The 18,950-nt window shown below is 53.0% G+C and overlaps 1 protein-coding gene across 10 annotated transcripts in view; it reads left to right on the plus strand.

The window, feature by feature from the left end:
• Camta1 (calmodulin binding transcription activator 1) overlaps positions 1 to 18,950 on the plus strand; it is an 814,691-nt gene that overhangs the window by 732,051 nt on the left and 63,690 nt on the right. For 9 of the 10 annotated variants that reach the window (XM_085838559.1, XM_085838558.1, XM_029476775.2 and 6 more), the window contains exons 10-11: positions 3,296 to 3,422; positions 9,993 to 10,127. In XM_085838559.1, coding sequence (XP_085694685.1) covers positions 3,296 to 3,422; positions 9,993 to 10,127 — 262 coding nt within the window. Of the gene's footprint in view, positions 1 to 3,295; positions 3,423 to 9,992; positions 10,128 to 12,198; positions 12,339 to 18,950 lie in introns of those variants that run through there. The other variant, XM_029476782.2, reaches the window with a different exon arrangement.

The following is an 18,950-nucleotide window of genomic DNA, read 5'->3' on the forward strand; positions in this document are numbered from 1 at the left end:
CTTCAGCAAGCCTGACTTCCTCTGTTCTTCACCAGCCTATGCAGCCTTCGACTAGATCCCGGAGACCGGCAGTTCAGCATCTGTCCACCAGAGGGCAGCCCAGGATGGCATATGCAATAGCAGTCAGGCATGTCCAACCCAGGTTTTCCAGAAACCCTGAGAGTTCCCGGCACCCTGACATGGAAGCAAAGCATAGTCAATATGTTTAGAGGGGAAAAGCCATTTTGGTGTCCAGCGGGACCTCGCGGTAAAGCCTCCAAGGTGGCGTTCCTCCTTGCCAGGCTCTCCTACCCAGGACAATAGTGGGGTCGGTCACCGAGCTGGCACTTGCGTCCCCTCACAAACCCCTTGCTGGCATGATTGCCAGGTATCTTGCCTTCTGTCCCTGTCAGCTGATAAGGGTGCATGTGTGAGCTGACGTCACCAGGAGTCTGGTTTGAAGTGGGCTCTGGCAAGCTCAGGAGGGAGCGGTGCAGCTGGGATCTTGCTCTGAGTCAGGTTGTGTGGACACTGGTACACCACTCCCACCAGCTTTAAACTGCAATGGTTCCCAGGCATGCCGCGCCCGGCTCGGCCTGCTGGCTCCTCTCTGAGTACGCTTCCCTTCTTCCTTTGCTCCCATGTCTCCTCCACACCTACCCACTTGGTGATCTTTCAGCTGGTCCCCAACACACACACACACACACAGAGCAATGCTCTCTGTGCCTCAGCATCTGCCCAAGGTGCATGAATTCAAGACCATCTCAGGACTTACAGGACATAGATAGACCTCAGATGACACCCCTGCCTCTCCCCACCTCTCCCCTGCATCTTCTCCCCCCCCCCCCGCGCCCCCCCCCACTGGCTTCAGCTGCACCAGGCAGAAGAAGCTGCAATTAGAACTGTCGGGCATGCACACATCACAAACAATTCAGCGCAGCCGGGGCGGAGTGGTTGCCATGGGAACCGTCCTTGGAATTGATGGATTCTGAGGCGTCCTGCGGCAGTTGCCATGGAGAAGGTCTTGATGTTCCCCGTCTCCACAGCTCTTTGTCCCCATCTCCACCCCGCAGCAACCCATCGTTGAACTAACAGCTGTGGGTTGCAGTTTTCATGTCCCCTCTTCTCACATGGTAACTGTCCGTGGCCTTTTGAAGCCAGTGTTCTCCCACGTCCACCATGGGAGGACCTTGCTCAGAGCAGGACGCCTCACTCAGGCAATCACTTCCAACCCCCTACACCATCACTTTGACAGAGCCCTGAATCTACTTTATGGAACCGCTGGCGGCGGAAAGGCTTCTGAAATCACAGCTACCAGAGGGACTGGGCTACTTCCCGAAGTCACACAGTTACCAAGGACAAGAGCGGATGCTGGGGGTTGGGGGCGGGGAGGAGGCTCAGCAGCTCTTGCAGTTAAGAGTACCTGCTCCTCTTGCAGGGGCTGGGCTTGCTTCTCAGCACCCACATGGTGGCTCACGGCCATCTGTAACTCCAGTTCCAGGGGATCCAGTGCCACCTCCTGACCTCTGAGAGCACCAGACACACACACACATACATGCAGGCAAAAATATACACAATAAATAAATGGAACGGGGGTGGGGCACGCTATGATTTTGGAACTCTGTCTTGAGTTCTCTCCAAACCTCGGTGGCACCACGGAACCATGACCTAAGCTAAACGTCACACCCAGAGGAAAATGTACTTGGCAGCACAGGAGGGTACCTTCCCTCCAAGGGCCGGTCTACGGCTGTGGGTCACAGATAGTCTCAGGACATCATCACAGTAAACTGCTACCTCTTATGGCCAAGGTTAGCCCCAGGCTAAGTCTGGGTTCCAGACGACATTGTAGGAGAGTGGGAGTCTGGAGAGCAAAGAATGGGTAATAGGGCAGGAACAAGCGAGGATTAAGAATAGCAAACGAGAATCAAGAACCGGGACTGAATAGGCGACAGAGTCTGGCAGGCTTGCCTGGGGCAGCAGCGGAGAGCTGTGGCCCAGGCCTGGAGCTGTGGGGAAGTCAGGACTCATTGCCGCAGCTCCTAACCCGGCCTCACTTCAGCTCCTGGAGAGCCTCTCGGCCTGCTCTAGCCAGGGCGCCAGGTGGCGCTCTCCTCCCTATCCAGCACAGCTCTCCGCCCCCCTGCAGGGAAAGGTGTTTACTTGTTTGGGGGTGGGGTGGATGAGCCTCTGGGGTGGGTCTATCCAAGGTTAGCCAGGAGAGCCAGAGGCCAGCGCCCCTGCCTCTACATCCCGGGGCAGAGCTTCCCTCCACCCCGAGTGACCAGCCTCTCTTCTTGGCTAAGCCGTAAGTAGGGGACTTATAGCCTTCTCCACTTGGGGCTCAGGAGAAAGAGAGAGAGAGACACAGAGACACAGAGAGACAGAGAGAGACATTAATCACTAATGGGAACAAAGACCCGGAAAGGGATTTCCTGGGAGCAGCCACATGAGGCTATTTGTTCTGGGGTATTCCTGCTGGCCAGAGCAGGTTAGAGAGAGCCCAGCGTTTCTAATGCTGTCTAGCGCTTGGCCCCTTGGGTCTGTGTAGACAGTTTTCCCTCCACTGGAGCAGAGAAAGGTCTGCCTAGACTCTGTAGGCCAGGCTGCCAGGCTGGTGCCTGCATGTGTGGTGCAGAAGTGCCAATGAGGGGCCATTCTTGTCTCTGCATAGCTCGAGATGCCCTGAATGACACAGCAGGCAGGTAGGGAACTGGAGGGTCAGTCCATCCCAAGCCCCAGCTCAGCCCCTCCAATTCTGAATGTTTCACCTTGTTTTTCTCTCTCCCTATAGAGAGTTCTTCACCTCATCCACTACCTGGGCCTCTCCCCCTTACCATCTCCTGCCACACCCTGGGGGCCCTCCATTTCCCTTCAGTTTCCCACAAGAACATCTGTCCCTTGGGGTGACAGTTTCCAAATCTGAGTTCCCTCCACCTCTCCCCAAATGCATGACTCAGAGTCCCCCGTGTCCCCTCTGCTTCCCTCCTAGGGACCCTGCTGGCTGGTTCTCAGGTGCACCATGGGCTATGTGGCATGGGAAGCCCTTGCCTCCCTCTAGTATCACCCTGAACTTTCAGGGTCAAGATGCCTGGGGGAGGGTCAACGGAGGATGGCCTCTGGGGGATCAGCTGCAGACCTGTCTTCTAGAGGGGCATCTCAGAAGTCAGGGCTTTTTGGAATGGTGTCATAGGGCCTGGGAATCTGCATGTGTAGCCGGCAGCCCTCAGCCCTTCCTGTCTAAGCCTGCAGCTGCAGGGGCGTCCTGTGTGCTGCATTCCCCGGGGGAACTGTTCTATCTCTTCTCTCTCCTCTGCAGGGAGGGGTGAAGGTTCTCATCACAGGCCCATGGCAAGAAGCCAGCAATAATTACAGTTGCCTGTTTGACCAGATCTCCGTGCCTGCATCCCTGATTCAGCCTGGGGTGCTGCGTTGCTACTGCCCAGGTGAGGAGGCTGTGCCAGCGGGGGTTGGGGAGGAAGGAGAACAGATTCTGAGTCAGCCTTGGGGTGACCTTGAGGAAGTCACGCCTTTACTCCGCCTTCCTCAGCCCTGAAGATGTGTGCTCACACAGTCTATTATAACATCTTCAGTTGGGGCTCATGGATCCTGGATCAGCCGGGAATGGTAGGCGTGCACGATGGGGGTGGGGGGGTTGTGAAGAAAACAAAGCAAAAGGACTATTTAAAGAACCAATTAGTCAAGTGGCATATCTGAGATGGGGCCCGGATGGGGCCCGGCCAAAGTGAAGGACTCTCCTACAGCAGAGCTGACCTCACTCCTGCCCTGGCCCAGGCCACCCTGAGGCTCAGAGAACTCAGGGCCCTGTGCTCACAATATTGGCTCATTGGGGCACGAAGCAGGTGAAAGGAAGTCAGGGAAGCCTTCCATGTGGAGGGACTGTGGGGAACTGGGATGTGTGGGCCAAACTAAGAATGAGGAGCACAGGCTCGTTTGAGAGGTAAGCACACACCCATCGAAGCCAGCCAGAAGCTCTGTGGCCTCTGTGGCTCTGTCTTCTCCCTCCCTCATCCTGGGCTTCAGTATCTATCATCTAATTCATGTGACCTTAGGCTTTTTAGCCTGTGATTCTTCAGGTGTCCAGGCATGTATAACTGGCCGATAAGTCAGACACTGACTTGTAACAAGCCACAGAGGAATTGATTTAAAGACAATTATAGAAATTGATTTTAAGACACTTATTTGGTATTCATATAATTTATCGTCTATCGAAGATAAGATCACATTTGCATATTAACAAAATGGAGGGTTTGTTTATCTTTCCACCAAATATTAAATTTTGGCTATTTGATACCAAAGGGCATAGAACATCTTCAATATTTTTCAGTTAACTGATATCTGGATTTTATAATCACCAATACTGAGAATATGCCAGTTTACATAAATATGAAGTATAAAGCGGTAGAAGCTTGACTTTGGGCCACTTTAGAGATTGCCGGAAGCTCTGTCCTAACTGTAAGCCAAAATTCGTGGCGTGATTTCTTTTCTTTAATGAAACTCAAATCTGCAACTCAAAAATCAATCTTTAAAAGCAAACATTCGAATACAATACAATCCGAATGGACTCCTGTGATATCTATGTGCTGAGGAGTGATAGGGATGGAACTATTTGGTATCTGTTTTCAGGAATTGAGCAGAGAACGTGGTGTGAGCTACAAAAACACCGCAGTTCATGACAGACAAGTCCCAGATTAGAGACGAGGTACTTCAGGCAGGGTTTGCTGGAGGCATGTGCCAGGACAGCCACGCAGAGCAAAGCACACACGTTACATGTTCAGTCAAGTCACAGAAGCCAACATGGGCAAGCACAGCCCGGACAGCCTCCGAGTCTCTACGCATTTATGTCAGAGTTTTGGTCGTTGAATGTTTAGAAACCTTTCACTGTTGCCAAACTTGGTGTCAACTCTGGTGTTCCATTTGGCAGTGTCTTATGGGATCATGTGACCCCCGGTTTAGGGAGCTCTGACCTCCTTAGATTGGTATCTCAGTCTGGCTAACTAATCCTTGACCTCTAACAATGACTACTTCCCGGTTAGCCTGTAGACCCCATGAAGGCAGGAGAAACTGTGTCTTTCTTGGAGGCTGTTGTGTCCCCAAGGCTAGCAAGGTGCCTGGGGTGCTGGAGATGTGTAAAGAAGAGACTTGGTCTCCTGGAGTCTGAAAGCAGTTTGGAAAACATGACTTTTCTGTTCTCTTGGCTGGGACTGAGAAACCTTTATCTCATTAACCTCCCACATCATCGGCTCTATGGACAGCTTGTCCACCTAGCCTGGGCAAGGGACAGAGAGGCAAAACAAGGGAGATGGGATATCCTATGTTGTCTGAAACCAGAGACGGTGAAAAAGGGCACTTCTGACAGAAAGGAGGGCACTTCCGGCAGAAAAGAGGGTACTTCCGGCAGAAAGGAGGGTACTTCCGGCAGAAAGGAGGGTACTTCCGGCAGAAAGGAGGGCACTTCCGGCAGAAAGGAGGGCACTTCTGGAAGAGTCAGAATGAGGAAGGAAAGAAGGAACTCCCAGACAGAAGCAGGCTAACCAGGACTGTGCAGACCAACAGGGTTCCTCTATACTCAGTGTGGTCTCTCCCCAGTGCCTGCCTGTCTCACTGACCCTGTCCCCCCTATTGCAACAGTCTGGAGTTTACAAGCCAACCATTCTTCTTCCCCGACCTCTCTCTCATCTCCCTCCCACTTCTTCCTCTCCCCTCCTCACCTTCCTTTGCAACCCACCAGATCAGAATGCTCTGGTCTGTGGGGTTGGCATCAACTGTTCAGCTCAGTCTAGCATGCTCCAGGATGTCATGCCTGGTGCCTATAGCATGCACGCACACGCGTATACACACACACACACACACACACACTCTTTGCTGCTGACCCAGCTCTCACCAGCTCAAAGGCTAGCTCCAGAGGTAGTGGACCAGCCCTAGGTCCTCCCAGAACCCTGCTAAGATTGGACAGCAGCCATCCAGATGGCCGCCCTGAGCCAAGGCAGCCCAGGAGGGATGGCAGCATACTATTAAGCTTTCCACTCTGCACCTGCTGTGGGAAGGGACTTGCCTGGTCTATAAATAGATGCCACATCTTCCTGTACCTGGGCTAAATACCTTGCCTCGGGTTCCTGACAAAGGACTGAGCTTTGTATGACCTCTGAATGGTATCCCGGGTCAGGACCCAGAGGATTCTGGGAGCTAGAGTCAGTCCTACCCAGGTTTGCCCTGTCAATCATGTACCATCTGTGTAACTATACTTCAGAGAATGGTGTGCCTGAACCTTAATCTTCAGAGACCTTCTTCCCACATAGCCAAGAACATAAAGTGATCATGGGTCATGAAGCGCTTGCCTCTGGGGCTCATCTCACAAAAGCTTTTCTAGAGGGAGAGTGGGGAGAAGGAAAGAGAGCCAGGGCTGTTCTGGTCTTCTTAGGTAATTCGTCTGCTGTCCATGCACTTCTGGGTCACCAGCACTAATACGCAGAGCTCATCCAGGCCACTGTTTCTCCTGGTCCCTAGGGAACTTTAGAACGGCCAGTGGTCACTTCGAAAATATCCTTTCTCCAACCAGAGACCACAGAACTAGGGGCTGTGTGCCATGGCCTGACTGCTGGGCACCTTCTGTTGGCAGCCAGCCTCAAAGCATGCCCCATGAGAATACATCGTTTTAACATCCCAACGGAAGCAGGTCCTGCCGGGTGTATTGATCGGTTGGTTCATTTGTTCATTACTTCATCATTTCCAAATCATTTGTAAGAGTCTCCCACTTGGCCATGGATTGAGTAGGTTCCTAGACTATGACTGAGACGAAGTCCCAGCCCATAGGAACACCTGACCCAAAAAGCTTCTAATCCAAAGAGGCTGGGTCAGGCTAGCCAACCGCTTCCTTGGGAGGTGGTGCCAGCTGCTGGGGATGTCATCGTGGGGTCTTCTGCAGGAAACTGAGGCCAGTCCTGAAGGAATAACACCAGACACCAGAACCAAACTGGCCTTGCCAACACAAAGGGGCTCAGGCTGGTGAACACAAGCCAAGCCACCCTAGAGGCTGAGATGGGAAGGGAAGGGAAGGGAAGGGAAGGGAAGGGAAGGGAAGGGAAGGGAAGGGAAAAGGGAAGCACAGAGAACCCAATGTCCACTGCCTGTGAGCCTGGGGCAGCTGCCTGGGCAAACCCAAACCTGACAGAGAACAGAATTCTTCCAAGTTCACACTATCATTGGCAACAGTAGACACATGGTCTGGGTCTGCCCTGAGCCCAAGGAGGCAGTCAAGTCAGATCACTGAGCAAGGGCAACGCCACAGACTAGAAGCAGAAGGTGGAGGAGTCTGCCAAGAAGTCTGCGGGCTCACAGACCCCACTTGGTCTCCTAGGAAGTCGTCAGAAAGCAAAAGAACAGCAAAAAACGCAGAGCGAGCAGTACACGTGTTAAAGCAGCTCACCTAAAGGAGTTACGGACGGCCAGACGGGATCTTGACAGTGACTAGCATTGAGCATGGAGAGCTGAACTGACAAGGTCTTAGCTGTTGGGAGCTACTCTGCTACAGGAAGACAGGAAGGAATGAAGGAACAAAAAGATTCAGCAAGGGGAAGTGGAGAGGGTGTGCCCAGCAGAGGGAGTGTGCCCAGCACAGTGGAGAGGGCGTGCCCAGCAGAGGTCCCTTCTCAGACATGAGGATACACATCCCCGGGAGGCTGGCAGAAGAAGGGTGGCACAGAGCCAGTCTTGGGAAGGGTGGTAGATGTCACAACAGGCAGAGGATAAGGAGAATGCAGAGGCCCTGAGGCAGGAAGAGGTTGGCCAATGGGCATCTGATTATATTGTACTTTCATGGGAAGCCAATGGCTTTAGACAGCAGAGTAGTTTGATCTAAGTTATGTCTTTTAAAGATGATTCTGCGTTGATGTGTTAGTTCACACCTTTAATCCCAGCACTTGGCGGGAGGATTCAGAAGCAGGTGGCTCTCTATGTTTAAGGCCAGTCTGGGCTACACAGTGAGTTCTAGGCTGCCTAAGGTTGTAGAGTGAGACCCTGTCTCCCCCTCTCCCTCATAAGAAGATTATTCTGAGAGAATGGGTTAGGAGGAGCAGTAACCTAAATAGGAAAGCCAGGGCAACTGGGCTAGGGGTGACCTTTAAGGAAGAAGATTCTCCTGGTAACCTCTAGGGGTGCTCAAGACAGCCCCCTCCCCAGGCCTACTGCAGCAGGAACAGACCTGAGACTGTTGGCTTTGTTGCCTTCAGCAAGAGGCCATTGTGTCTGAGACTGTTGGCTTTGTTGCCTTCAGCAAGAGGCCATTGTGTCGGCAGAGGCAAGGTATGGTCATCAATAAGAGCAGAAGCAGACGCAGAGGAGACTCAGAGAGGAAGTCAAGGAAGTCTGTGTGGGTCCTGGGCCTGACACCTTGAATAGACAGGTCCCCCTTGTACTGCATCTCTGGGGATGCTGGGGATGCCTGAGTGTCTGCTACATTCAGCTGTGCTGCCAGTTGTGTAGAAGCCAGGACAGTGACATAGTAGCAGTAACAGAGGGTCCTCCATGGGGACACTGGCCATAAGATATGGCTTCCCCCCACCTGGAGAACAGAGCGCCCTGAGATCACAAGGAAAGTTCTCCGAGTCCTTCCTCCCTGTTGGTATACCAGGCACATCTCTAAGAGAGAACAGAGACCACAATCTTGGAGTGTTGCCCAGGGATGTGGGATGGCAGAAGACTCCAAACATCATTGGGGATCCCTATGCAGAGAAGAACCATGGGAGATTCCTCATGATCCCCAGGGAACCCATCCTTTCAGATTGTGTCCTGGACACCTGGGCGGTGATGTCTCCAAGACCTGCTTTCTATATACACCTCGGTTGGAGAAAGGCCATGGCCAATGAGTCGGGTTTCCCATCGGAAGTGGGATCTGCAGATGTCCTTTGAGGGAAGCCAGAGCTTCACCCTGTCCTCAGGAGCAGCTGACTTGGATGGCTTCCTCATGACCGTAGGCTTCTGAAAGCCAAGAGCCTAAACAGTAATATGATTCCGTGCGTCCTCCCTGGAAGTCAGCCTGCTCCTGCTGGGGGAGGCCCTGAGTATTGGTGTCCCAGCTCCAGAAAAGCAGTTCCCAGAAAACATAACCTGACCCCTATTAGGGGATTGAGCCCCAGCATAGCCACTATAAACTACAGGACATCTTTGGGGACCACAGTGCAGCCCCCAAGAAATCCGTGGTAATATCTTGTTGGTGTAGCCTCCACCCTAGCAGATTTAAGTCTCTGCCTCCAGTAGACTTCTCTCCTGTTCCTAAAGAGAACATTACATCCATTTAATGGTTCAGTTGTTGTTGAGCCCTGAGTTTGCGTCAGAATACAAGCTCAAGCTTTCCCATAGTCCTTGGAAGTAACAGTGTGCTACAGCACACTGCAGCAGCTCAGTAGCTACCCTGCCCACAGCATCTCCAGATAACCAGGCCACAGTGAGAGCCACAGATGAAACTCTTGCTGTCAGCGGGAAGCCAAGTTCCTAAAACATTGAGGATCTTACATGAAGTGAGTCAGGACACGGGGCAGGAAGGGGCCAAAGAAACACAAATTGTCAGATGTACCTAACCCTGGGACAAGTCATGTGTGCTGAGCTCAAGTCCCTGCCCATTCCTGGCATCCCAGGAACAGACAGCTATGTCACAGAGGCTTGTCAAATACGGTGGCACATACCATGAATCCCGGCACTCAGGAGTTGAGACAAGCCGATCTCTGAGAGTTTTGAGACCTGCTAACTATATAGCTAGTTCTAGGCCAACCAGGGCTCTATAGTAGAACTTGTCTCAAAACAAACAAACAAACAATAAACAACCCTCTGGGGATTCCAGACACCTGGTGAATCTGGAGCCAAGAATTTTTTTCAGAAGTGCCACACTTGGGCCCTCTGGGATAGGCGGGCAGAGGCTGGGTTACTAGCTGGTTATCAACTGCAGGAGCGGTAGTTGGGAGGCTAGTCCTCACCCTGACCTCTCTCTTTCTGCCTTTCAGCCCATGACACGGGTCTTGTGACCCTGCAAGTTGCCTTCAACAATCAGATCATCTCTAACTCGGTGGTGTTTGAGTACAAGGCTCGGGCGCTGCCCACACTCCCTTCCTCCCAGCACGACTGGCTGTCACTGGACGGTAAGAATGGCGTTCTGGTCACCTTCTTGGACACAGAGGGAAAGGAAGTATAAATTTGGAAAAAAAAAGAAGGAGCTGGCAGAGAGGGGCAGGGACCGGTGTTGGGGTCTGCCAAGGGAGGACCTGCGGAGTCCTCCCATTGATTGTGAGTACACACTACTGTTCAGCCTGTGTCTGGCTACTTGTGAGCCCTATCTTAACTCATCTTCTCTTGGCAACAGATGAAGCATGTGAGGCTGGCTTGCGGCTGTCACTCCTGCCAAGGTGTCTGAGTGGCTGAATAAGCTTCCCCAGAGCTGGGGGAGCCCAGCAGCTACTCCAGCTGTCAAGCCCCTCTGGTGCTGCCCCTGTATTTCCTACAGGAAGAGGGAGGTGGTCCTGGAGGCATGTCCCAGCCCCGCACCTCCAGGAAAGGCTAGCAGTGTGGGTGCTACAGCAGGCCTTTGTTCAGATGTCAGGCTTGGGTGGCCAGGCTGTGGACCTGAGCTAAGTAGCCAGACCTCCTCCGGGAAGCTCGGCACTCCTGCCATCCCAGCTTCTTGGCTGGTGTTAAGCCTCTGTCTGGTACAACTCCTAACACAAGCCCAGGCTCATAACCATGGCTGAAAGTATACTGCAAAGGAGGGCGGGGCTTGCTAGCCAAGGAGGGGCAGAGGCTTCCAGAGTTGCCGGCCTTGGCCTTGAGTTGATGGATAGATTTCTTTCACCCGGGGAAACAAAAGAATCTCTGCAGAAAAAAACAATGGGAAAGGCCGGCTGAGGGGTGCCAGGGTTAGAAGCTGCCTTCTTTCCCTACTTAGGCATGATACAAGATGCCCCACAGCTGGGCAGTCCTGGGTAGGGTTTTGCAGAGGGAACAAATATAAGACCTAGCCTGAGTACCAGGACAGTCTGTAAAGTGGACAGTCTACAGGGTACCTTTGTTGGAAGTCACAGCAATCCCTGAATGTTGAAGGGCTAAGTACCACTCACCCACAGTAACCGGCTAACTTCAACCTTCCTTCTCCTATTGGCTGATGGTTCAGACCCTGCGGGGCTTTCTAGAACTTCTCAGTATGTTCAGCCCAACCCTATCCCTGCCCCTGTCCCCACACCCACAGGGTGCCTGGCAGCTGCCTTGGCCCATGAACCCTCCAGAGTTACTCCCAGAGGTGGTTTGGGGTCAGCAGGCATCTGCACGCTGGCAGGGCTGCCGAGGAGCTCCGTGCTGGTCTTGGCAGCATCCCTGGCTGAGGCTGGAGCCAACATGAGCTGATGACCTGCAGTGTGTAACAGAGAAGGGCAGGGTGACCAGGGGCTCCTGTTCAGGAAATCCGGTTTCAGTTTTGCAGAGCAAAATGAGGAATGGAGTAGGACACTCTACACAGCCCTAGCTCTCCCAGAGTGACCCTATCAGCCTCCCTAGGGTAGAACCCAGGGATGCTGGGACCAGTGTAAGATCTGTCTTCAAAGCAGAGTCTCAGGCTAAACGGTGCCTTCAAACACTCAAAATATCTGCTGGTCCTTGGAAGCCCAGAAAGCCGGGTATAGCTAGCTAATGGTGCTTATGACTAATGGAAGGCAGGGGAGGATGCTGAGAGGAGAGTAGCCTGCCCACCTCAGACCTCATAACAAACACACTCCCAGGTGGGTCTTAGGCCTGCTTCCCAGCAGCCTCCTGCTCCAAGATCGAGTTCTCTCTTCTGTAGGCCTTCAAGCTGAAATACCTCCAGCCTCTTGGCACAAAACAGGAGAGATGGCATTAAGACCTGGGCATCTGAGCAACCTTGGCTTTGTGTTACCACCCAGGCAGGATCCGGTTAGAACACTAGCTAAATGGGTATGGGAACCACTCTTGAGGAACCAGACTACCCCCACGTTACCCCCTGTGGCATTCTCTTTCCCCTGCTCTTGGCCAGCAGTTCTTTCAAGTAATGGGAGGAGATAAGAGGTGGGGTCAGCAGGACTGAGATCCCACCTGACTGAGAATCTGGGAGCTTCCGGGCGCTTTTAGATCTCTAAATGAACGCGCCCAGCTTGCCCACCATTTCACTCGTCTGATGGGCCGTGGGGGAGGGGAGCAGCGCCGAGACACGCCGGGGGCATAATCTGCCCCAGCGCTGGAGACAGCTGAGACAGCTAGCAGGAGGGCGGGGGTCTCCCGGCCTCCTGCCAACGGGTTGGCTTGGCAGCGAGCTTTGTGTGGAGACAGAAGCTACAGCGGCCAGGCGGGTAAGCATCTCCCCTTCACTCCCTCGCGTCACCATTCCCTGCCGCGCCACGGCCACTGGGCACCTTCTCCATCACAGCTCACCAAACTGCAGGGACGTGTGTGCAAAGGTGGGGGTGGGGGTGAGGAGACTGCAGCACCCGGAGATCTGGGGCAACGCGGGCGGGAAGCGCGCACGCGATGCACACATACGCTTTCCCCACCACGCGCGCGCGCACCGCCGCAATGCGGGGTCTTTTCACGCAGTAGCTGGTGACGCGGGTCCCGTGGGGTTTCAGTGCACGCTGGCTGCCGCAGAACGGCGGGCGTTCATAGGAAGAGCGCGCAGCCGTTCCTGGCAGGGAAAGCGCAAAAGCACTGTGATTGAGGGCTGGTAGCTTTTCAGTCCTTCCTGGCGTCGCCCTCCTCCAACTCTGGAGAGCGCTATTTGTCCTTCCCCTGCCTCAAAGCCCAGGACTGTTTGGGGGAAAAGTATTTCAGCCTTTGCTGCTTTAGAACAATGGACTTGTTTACCGGATTCAGGGCCAGGTGGGGGCGCCTGGTCCCGAAACGCAGAGCATTAGCGCGCACTAGGCGCGTGCACGCAGCAGCTGCGGCTCCGCCTTTGTCCTCGCCGTCGCCGTCTTTGTCCCCTCTGCAGTCGTTGTCCCTAAAGCTCAGTTTTGTCTGCTACGCAGCTTTTGTGTGTGCAGCCCCACCCATCAGAAAGCGATTTTTTTTCTCTAGGTGGGGTCCTGTGGCTCAGGATTTAAGGTCCCCAAACCTCCGCTAGGGCAAAGCAGAGAATGGGCTTGTAGAAGGGGGAAGCGTAGATGCCACAGCCGAGAGCCTTCTGAACCACCACACCTTCTCAAGACCTAGGGAGTTTCTCCATAGTACTTTCCTTAACGGGGCGCTGGGGACAAAGGACCACGTCTGCTGAGACCCCATTGCACAGGCAGCCTGCTGTAGTATGCAATGCGTGGTTGAGTTATGATTGCACGGACTCCTGTAGGTGCAGACAAGCCTAAGGGAAACCGAGCTTTAATCCACCCTACAGCTCCAAAGCTCCACGGGAGGGGGGGGGGCACTTGAAGGCCAGTTATCGGCCAGGCTAAGAGGGATGGAAAGAGGGAGTGTCAGGGAAGAGAGGACAGAAGGGAGGAAAGCCTCCATCTTTGTCCAGGCTCTGAGTACTGCCACATTTCTCCCCAATGTCTAGATCCAGAACAAATGTCCCAGGTCATTTGCATAGGACCCCGGGATGGTCAGCAATAGGGCTTGCAAGGGGACACTGCTCCAGACTGGAAGTAGGCAAGCCATGAAGTTTGTTTCCCAGGAGACTGTCTGGTAGGGCTTCTGGGAAGCGTCTCCCCTGTCTGCCTTGGGTCCAGTGGATACTCACAGCCAGGGCCATGCTCAGATCTGTGCTTGTGTCCATAAAGAGAATAAGGCCAGGCCACTCCTACTCGCCACAACAGCCCTGGTCCTGAGGGTGAGCTAGGCAGATGCTCATTCGGCCACAGGCAGTGGGGTACCAGGTGACCTCTGTCCCTGGAGTGGAACCTGTGTGTGTGTCTTGTCCTTGTTTCCTTGTAACCATCTGATTCTAGAGAAGGTGGGCTAAGGAGATTCAGGGGTTCCCTGCCCCCACTCTCAGCCCTCCTGTCTTCTTGAACCTCTGTAAGCTGCTTAGATTGTTGCTCTGCTCCTCCAACAGCTGAGAGAACTTGAATAAGAGATGGAAGCAGCTCTCCTGGGCTGGTCACCTGGACAGGCCTGCTGACTTCACCCTAGGGAGGGAGGGACCTTGTCATCTCAGGCAAGGAGGGAGCTGGGGCCGGGAGCTCAAGTTCCAGATCCAGGTGCCTGCCTCCCAAGCTGGCCTCAACCAGGCCAGAGGTCTCCTTCAACTCATAGGACAGAGATTATTCCCTGACACACATATATATACACCCCGACCCCAGCACCCTGGCTTTGGCCTAAAAGAAAAGGTAAGGTCTGGCTTTCTAGTTTAGTCTGGTCTGACCTGCCCTCTATGCAAACAAATGGGAGAGATGCAGCTGCCTCTACGCTGTGCTGTAGCTGTGAGCAGGTCTAGCCCTGGCATATGGTCCCCTCCTAGTGGGCTTCTGACCCCAGCCTGTGCCCGCCAGGGCTAGGGGTTCACCCAGGCATAGATACATTGAATATAATCCTGAGACTATAGAAACCTCGGGAGCTAGAGGCCCTACACGAAGTCTAGCTGTGCCAGTGGCTCCCAAGAGGCCTCTGGGATGCTTCTTCACCCAATGGTATTCCAGGGCCTTCCGACGAGTGGACCCAGGCCCTTGTAGCCCAGTTCGTGGTCCCCACTGTCCAGTCCATCTGGACATCATACTCATAGGGCCTGCTGGGTGACAGAAGATAGTACATGTAGGTAAGCAGAAACCTAGAGCAATCCAAAGATGTCCTTCCCCACATAATGAAGGAAGAGAAAAAAGTTAATTTTGTATATTTTATAGCACAGAATACAATATTCACAAGAGGGATCTCACTATGTGTCCTTGGTTGGCCTGAAACTCACAGAGACTCACCTACCTCTGCCTTCCAGTGCTAGGATTAAAAGCATGGGCTGCCGCACACAGTCCACAGATTTTTTTTTTTAAAGAAAAGACAATGGTTAACTGTCTTACCTTAGATAACAGCTTTGAATCCTAGCATAGTTAAGGCCTAGAAGCACAAGGTCACTCTGTCCTGCCTCTAGGGAGACTGTAGACTTACTGTCACCAGAGCTGGCCAGTAAGTAAGCAAAGACTAGAGAGGGAATAAGGACCCCACCTGGAGCTTTCCTGGTCTACCTGGAGTGAGCTTTGGGCAAACAAATACTTGTTAGTACATGGGTTTCTGGCTGCTTCCGTGTACAACAGCAACCTGGGGGACACAGGTTACAGCAGGGTTGATTTGAGCCAGTCTCACACTAGGGTCTTGGAGCTGAGTGGCATGAGGAGGGTCTTGGGGCTGAGTGACAGGACAAGACTCTTAGGGCTGAGTGGCAGGAGGAGGGTCTTGGGGCTGAGTGACAGAAGGAGGGTCTTGGGGCTGAGTGACAGGACAAGACTCTTAGGGCTGAGTGGCAGGAGGAGGGTCTTGGGGCTGAGTGACAGAAGGAGGGTCTTGGGGCTGAGTGACAGGACAAGGATCTTAGGGCTGAGTGGCAGGAGGAGGGTCTTGGGGCTGAGTGACAGAAGGAGGGTCTTGGGGAGGGTCTTGGGACTGAGTGGTAGGAGGAGGGTCTTGGAGCAGGGGATGGGTCAGGAGGAGGAGTGTCCCCTCTGGGTGTGGCCAGTGTCTTCTCCATCTTGTCAGTTCCTCCTGTTCTTTGTGGGGTCCACATCACAAGTTGAGGGTGTGGGTAGTTTTCCTTTCTGTTGCTGTGGTAAAATACTCTGATCGAAGGCAACTTATGGGAGAGAAGAACTTATGTGGCTTATACATTCACGTCATCATCCGCCATCTTGGGTAGTTAGATCAGGAACTCAAGCAGGACCTGGAAGCAGAAACCATGGGAGGCTTTTTGCTGGCTTAGCCTGGTTAGCTTTCTTTACAGCCCAGACCACCTGCCCAAGAGATGAAGTTGCCCACAGAGGGGTGGGCGTTCCCACCTCAACTTTCAACCAAGACAATTCCTTATAGACATAGCACAGGCAGTCCTTTAATCTGGTCATCCTTTTATCGGGACTCTAGGTTGTGTTAAGTTGGCAGTTAAAGCTAACTAGGGTAGGTCCAGCTGCTTGGGTCCTGTGCTCTGTTGCGTGATTCATGTCTGTATCCAGCTGTGGCAAGCGTCTTGACTCCCGAGGCTCCTAGTCAGCCCATCTCCTGGGCAAGGGAAAGTAACTTCCTGCTGTTTACATCTGGAGCCACCCTAAGTGACTTTGTACAGAACTCCTCTCTGTGGCTAAGAACAAGTGTCCCTGCAGCTGCCTCACTGCACCTTCTTGCAGTAGTGACAAATAACACCCTGCCAAAAAGGGTCATTTAGGAGAGAGGACAGCCCCTACAGAGGCCAAAGAAATAACCATTGCCACTTCAACCCAGCTGCTTGGGTAGAAAGCAGAGAAATGTATCATGGAGGAAGCCTGAGGACCTGGTAGGTATAGGCTGTATTGTGGACCTGGCTCCCAACCACTGGGGGGGCTGAGTTGACTATGTCCCAAGCCTGTGGGAGAGAGGCTCTGATGGACACCATCAGCGACGCCCCTTTGACTACTGTATTCTCCTATGGCTGCTGTATAGTTACCATGGATGGCAGAAATAGAAGCCCAAGGTACAGGGCAGCAGGGCCAGACTCCCCTCAGAGGATGTAAGAAGAGTTCCCTATCATCTCACCCAATGGCAGATAGCTATTAACATTCTTTGTCACCTAATATGATGTAGCAGTATAACCCCAGTCCCTCTTCCACTGGCACGTGGTCATCTCTCTTCTCTGTGTCTCTGTTTCTATGTAAGGAGCCACCTAGTCCACTGTGACCTCACTAACTAGCCGTCTCTGGAATGTGGCCCTACTTCTGCATCAGATCACACGCTGAGGTTCCAGTAGGCAACCCAGCACGCCAGCCCTTGAGGACTCATGTCCGGGGGCATCCAGAAGAATACTGCAGCGGTTTGAGTGAAGCACCCTCCCTAGTTCCTGTCATTTGATTACTTGGTCTTCAGTTGGTAGTGCTGTTTGACAGGTTTAGGAGGCAACAAGGAGGCCTTGTTGGGGGAAAGTATGGTACTAGGGGGTGGAGCTTGAGGTTTCAAAGCCTTTACCATTCCCAGTGTCTTCCCAGTGTGTCTGTTCCCTTGTGGTTGAGATGTGAGCTCTCAGCTGTTGTGCTACTGTGCCTGCCTGTTGCCACACGTGATGGTGCTAGACTCATCCCTCTGGGCCATAAGCCCAAATAAACCCTTCCCTAAGTGGCCTTGGTCATGGAATTTTATCACAGCAACAAAAAAGTAACCAAGACAGATACCCAGTGTGGTCCTGGCCATCTTTAGCCTTGCTGAAAGCGAGCTGAGTTGCAGAGAACACAGACAACCCACCGGGGTTTGATCTCTGTGGGACTCTGACCAGATGTGGTGAGGTCGGCAGCAGGGTGCAGACCCATGCTTAGGAGCAGTCTGTCAAGGGAGTGTACTCCACACAACAGTGAGCATTTATCTTGTGGATTCTGGGATATCCACAAAGAAAGCAATCTACTGCTTGACAATGATGCTCTGCTGGTCCTGAGAGACAGGACAGAAAAGGCATTGACATCCAGTTTTTGATCCCCCACATCTGTGTACCATGGACATGTGGACAAGCATATCCCTTGCCAAGATCATAGTAGGTCCCTATTGACCACATGACCCTTAAGCCCCAGGCCCCCTGCTGATTGGTCCTGCCTCTTTTGAAGCCCCTTTGCCCCACTCTCTGGACCTTCACACTCTCCTCCAGCTCCTTTCAACTCTTCTGCCTGTCACCAGCTCCTCCTTCTGGAAGGTTCTATACATGCCTGTGTAGCTGGCCTCTTTCTTTCCCTGAGGACTCAAGCCTGGGTCTAACCAACTCTGTCATCTACCAGTGTGTTAGTGGCTTCTTCTTATTGCTATGACCAAGGAAGGATTTCATCCCATCATTGTGGGAAAGGTATGCATAGTAGTGAGACCTTAACATGATGTCCAGTCAGGAGTCAAAGTGCTCAGGCCAGGACCAGAGGCAGCTATAGCATACAAGACCTTCCCCTAGCAGCCCTCCTCTAGCCAGGCATATCTCAAAAATTTTGTAACCTCCACAAACAGCACCGCTGGCTGGACACTCAGCATTCAAATACAAGAACACAGGACATGGTGACCACTCCTCACTATGTCTTCCCAGATCTAGACCTGTCACGTGGCTACCCACATCCCACACTTCTTCCTGGCCTTTTCGATGAACCACAGGAAAAGAGTGGACTCCCTGCTTCCTCCCCTCTCCCCTCTATGTTGCCTCCAGCCCGGTACTTTTCTCTCCTTCATTTCTTTCATGCTTTCTACTTCTCCCCATCCCCAACACCACTGTCATGCAGCTCAAAATAGTTGTGCACGTCCTAGCCTGTCTCCTGGCCTCCTTCCCCCACCCCGGCACTCATTCTTCCATCATCCCATAAATATGTGCTAAGCCTCTGTCGGGTGCCAGGCACTGGTCTAGGCCCTGGGGAGTCTTAACTCTCCCAGGGGGTTATCTTCCAGTGGGGAGAAAGACAAACGACAAGTTGCAGGTAGAAACACCAGCTGGCAGTGATTGCTAAATAGAAACATCGAGCAATCTGATCCAGGAGAGGTTCCAGGCAGGTATTTGGGGTTGGGGAGGAAGAGAGACACCTGTGAAGGTGAGGTGTGTGTGTGTGTTTGGTGGGAGGAGGATAGAATTCAACTCACAGGAAGAACATGCTAGGCAGAAAGTTTCTCAAGAACACGGTCCCCAGGAGGGTGGGAATGAGCTGGGTATTCTGGTACATCCAAGGAAGATGATGTTGCAGGGAGAATCAGCTAGACTCCAGACGCTCCAGTCCACAGGAGCTCTGTCATCCAGTGTAGGGAGCTAACACTTCATCCTAAGGTCAGTAGGGAGACTCCATGGAGGAGGA

This window comes from Mus caroli, unplaced genomic scaffold (assembly GCF_978045245.1).
Source record: "Mus caroli unplaced genomic scaffold, Mus_caroli_1 scaffold_6, whole genome shotgun sequence".
Lineage (NCBI taxonomy): Eukaryota > Metazoa > Chordata > Mammalia > Rodentia > Muridae > Mus > Mus caroli.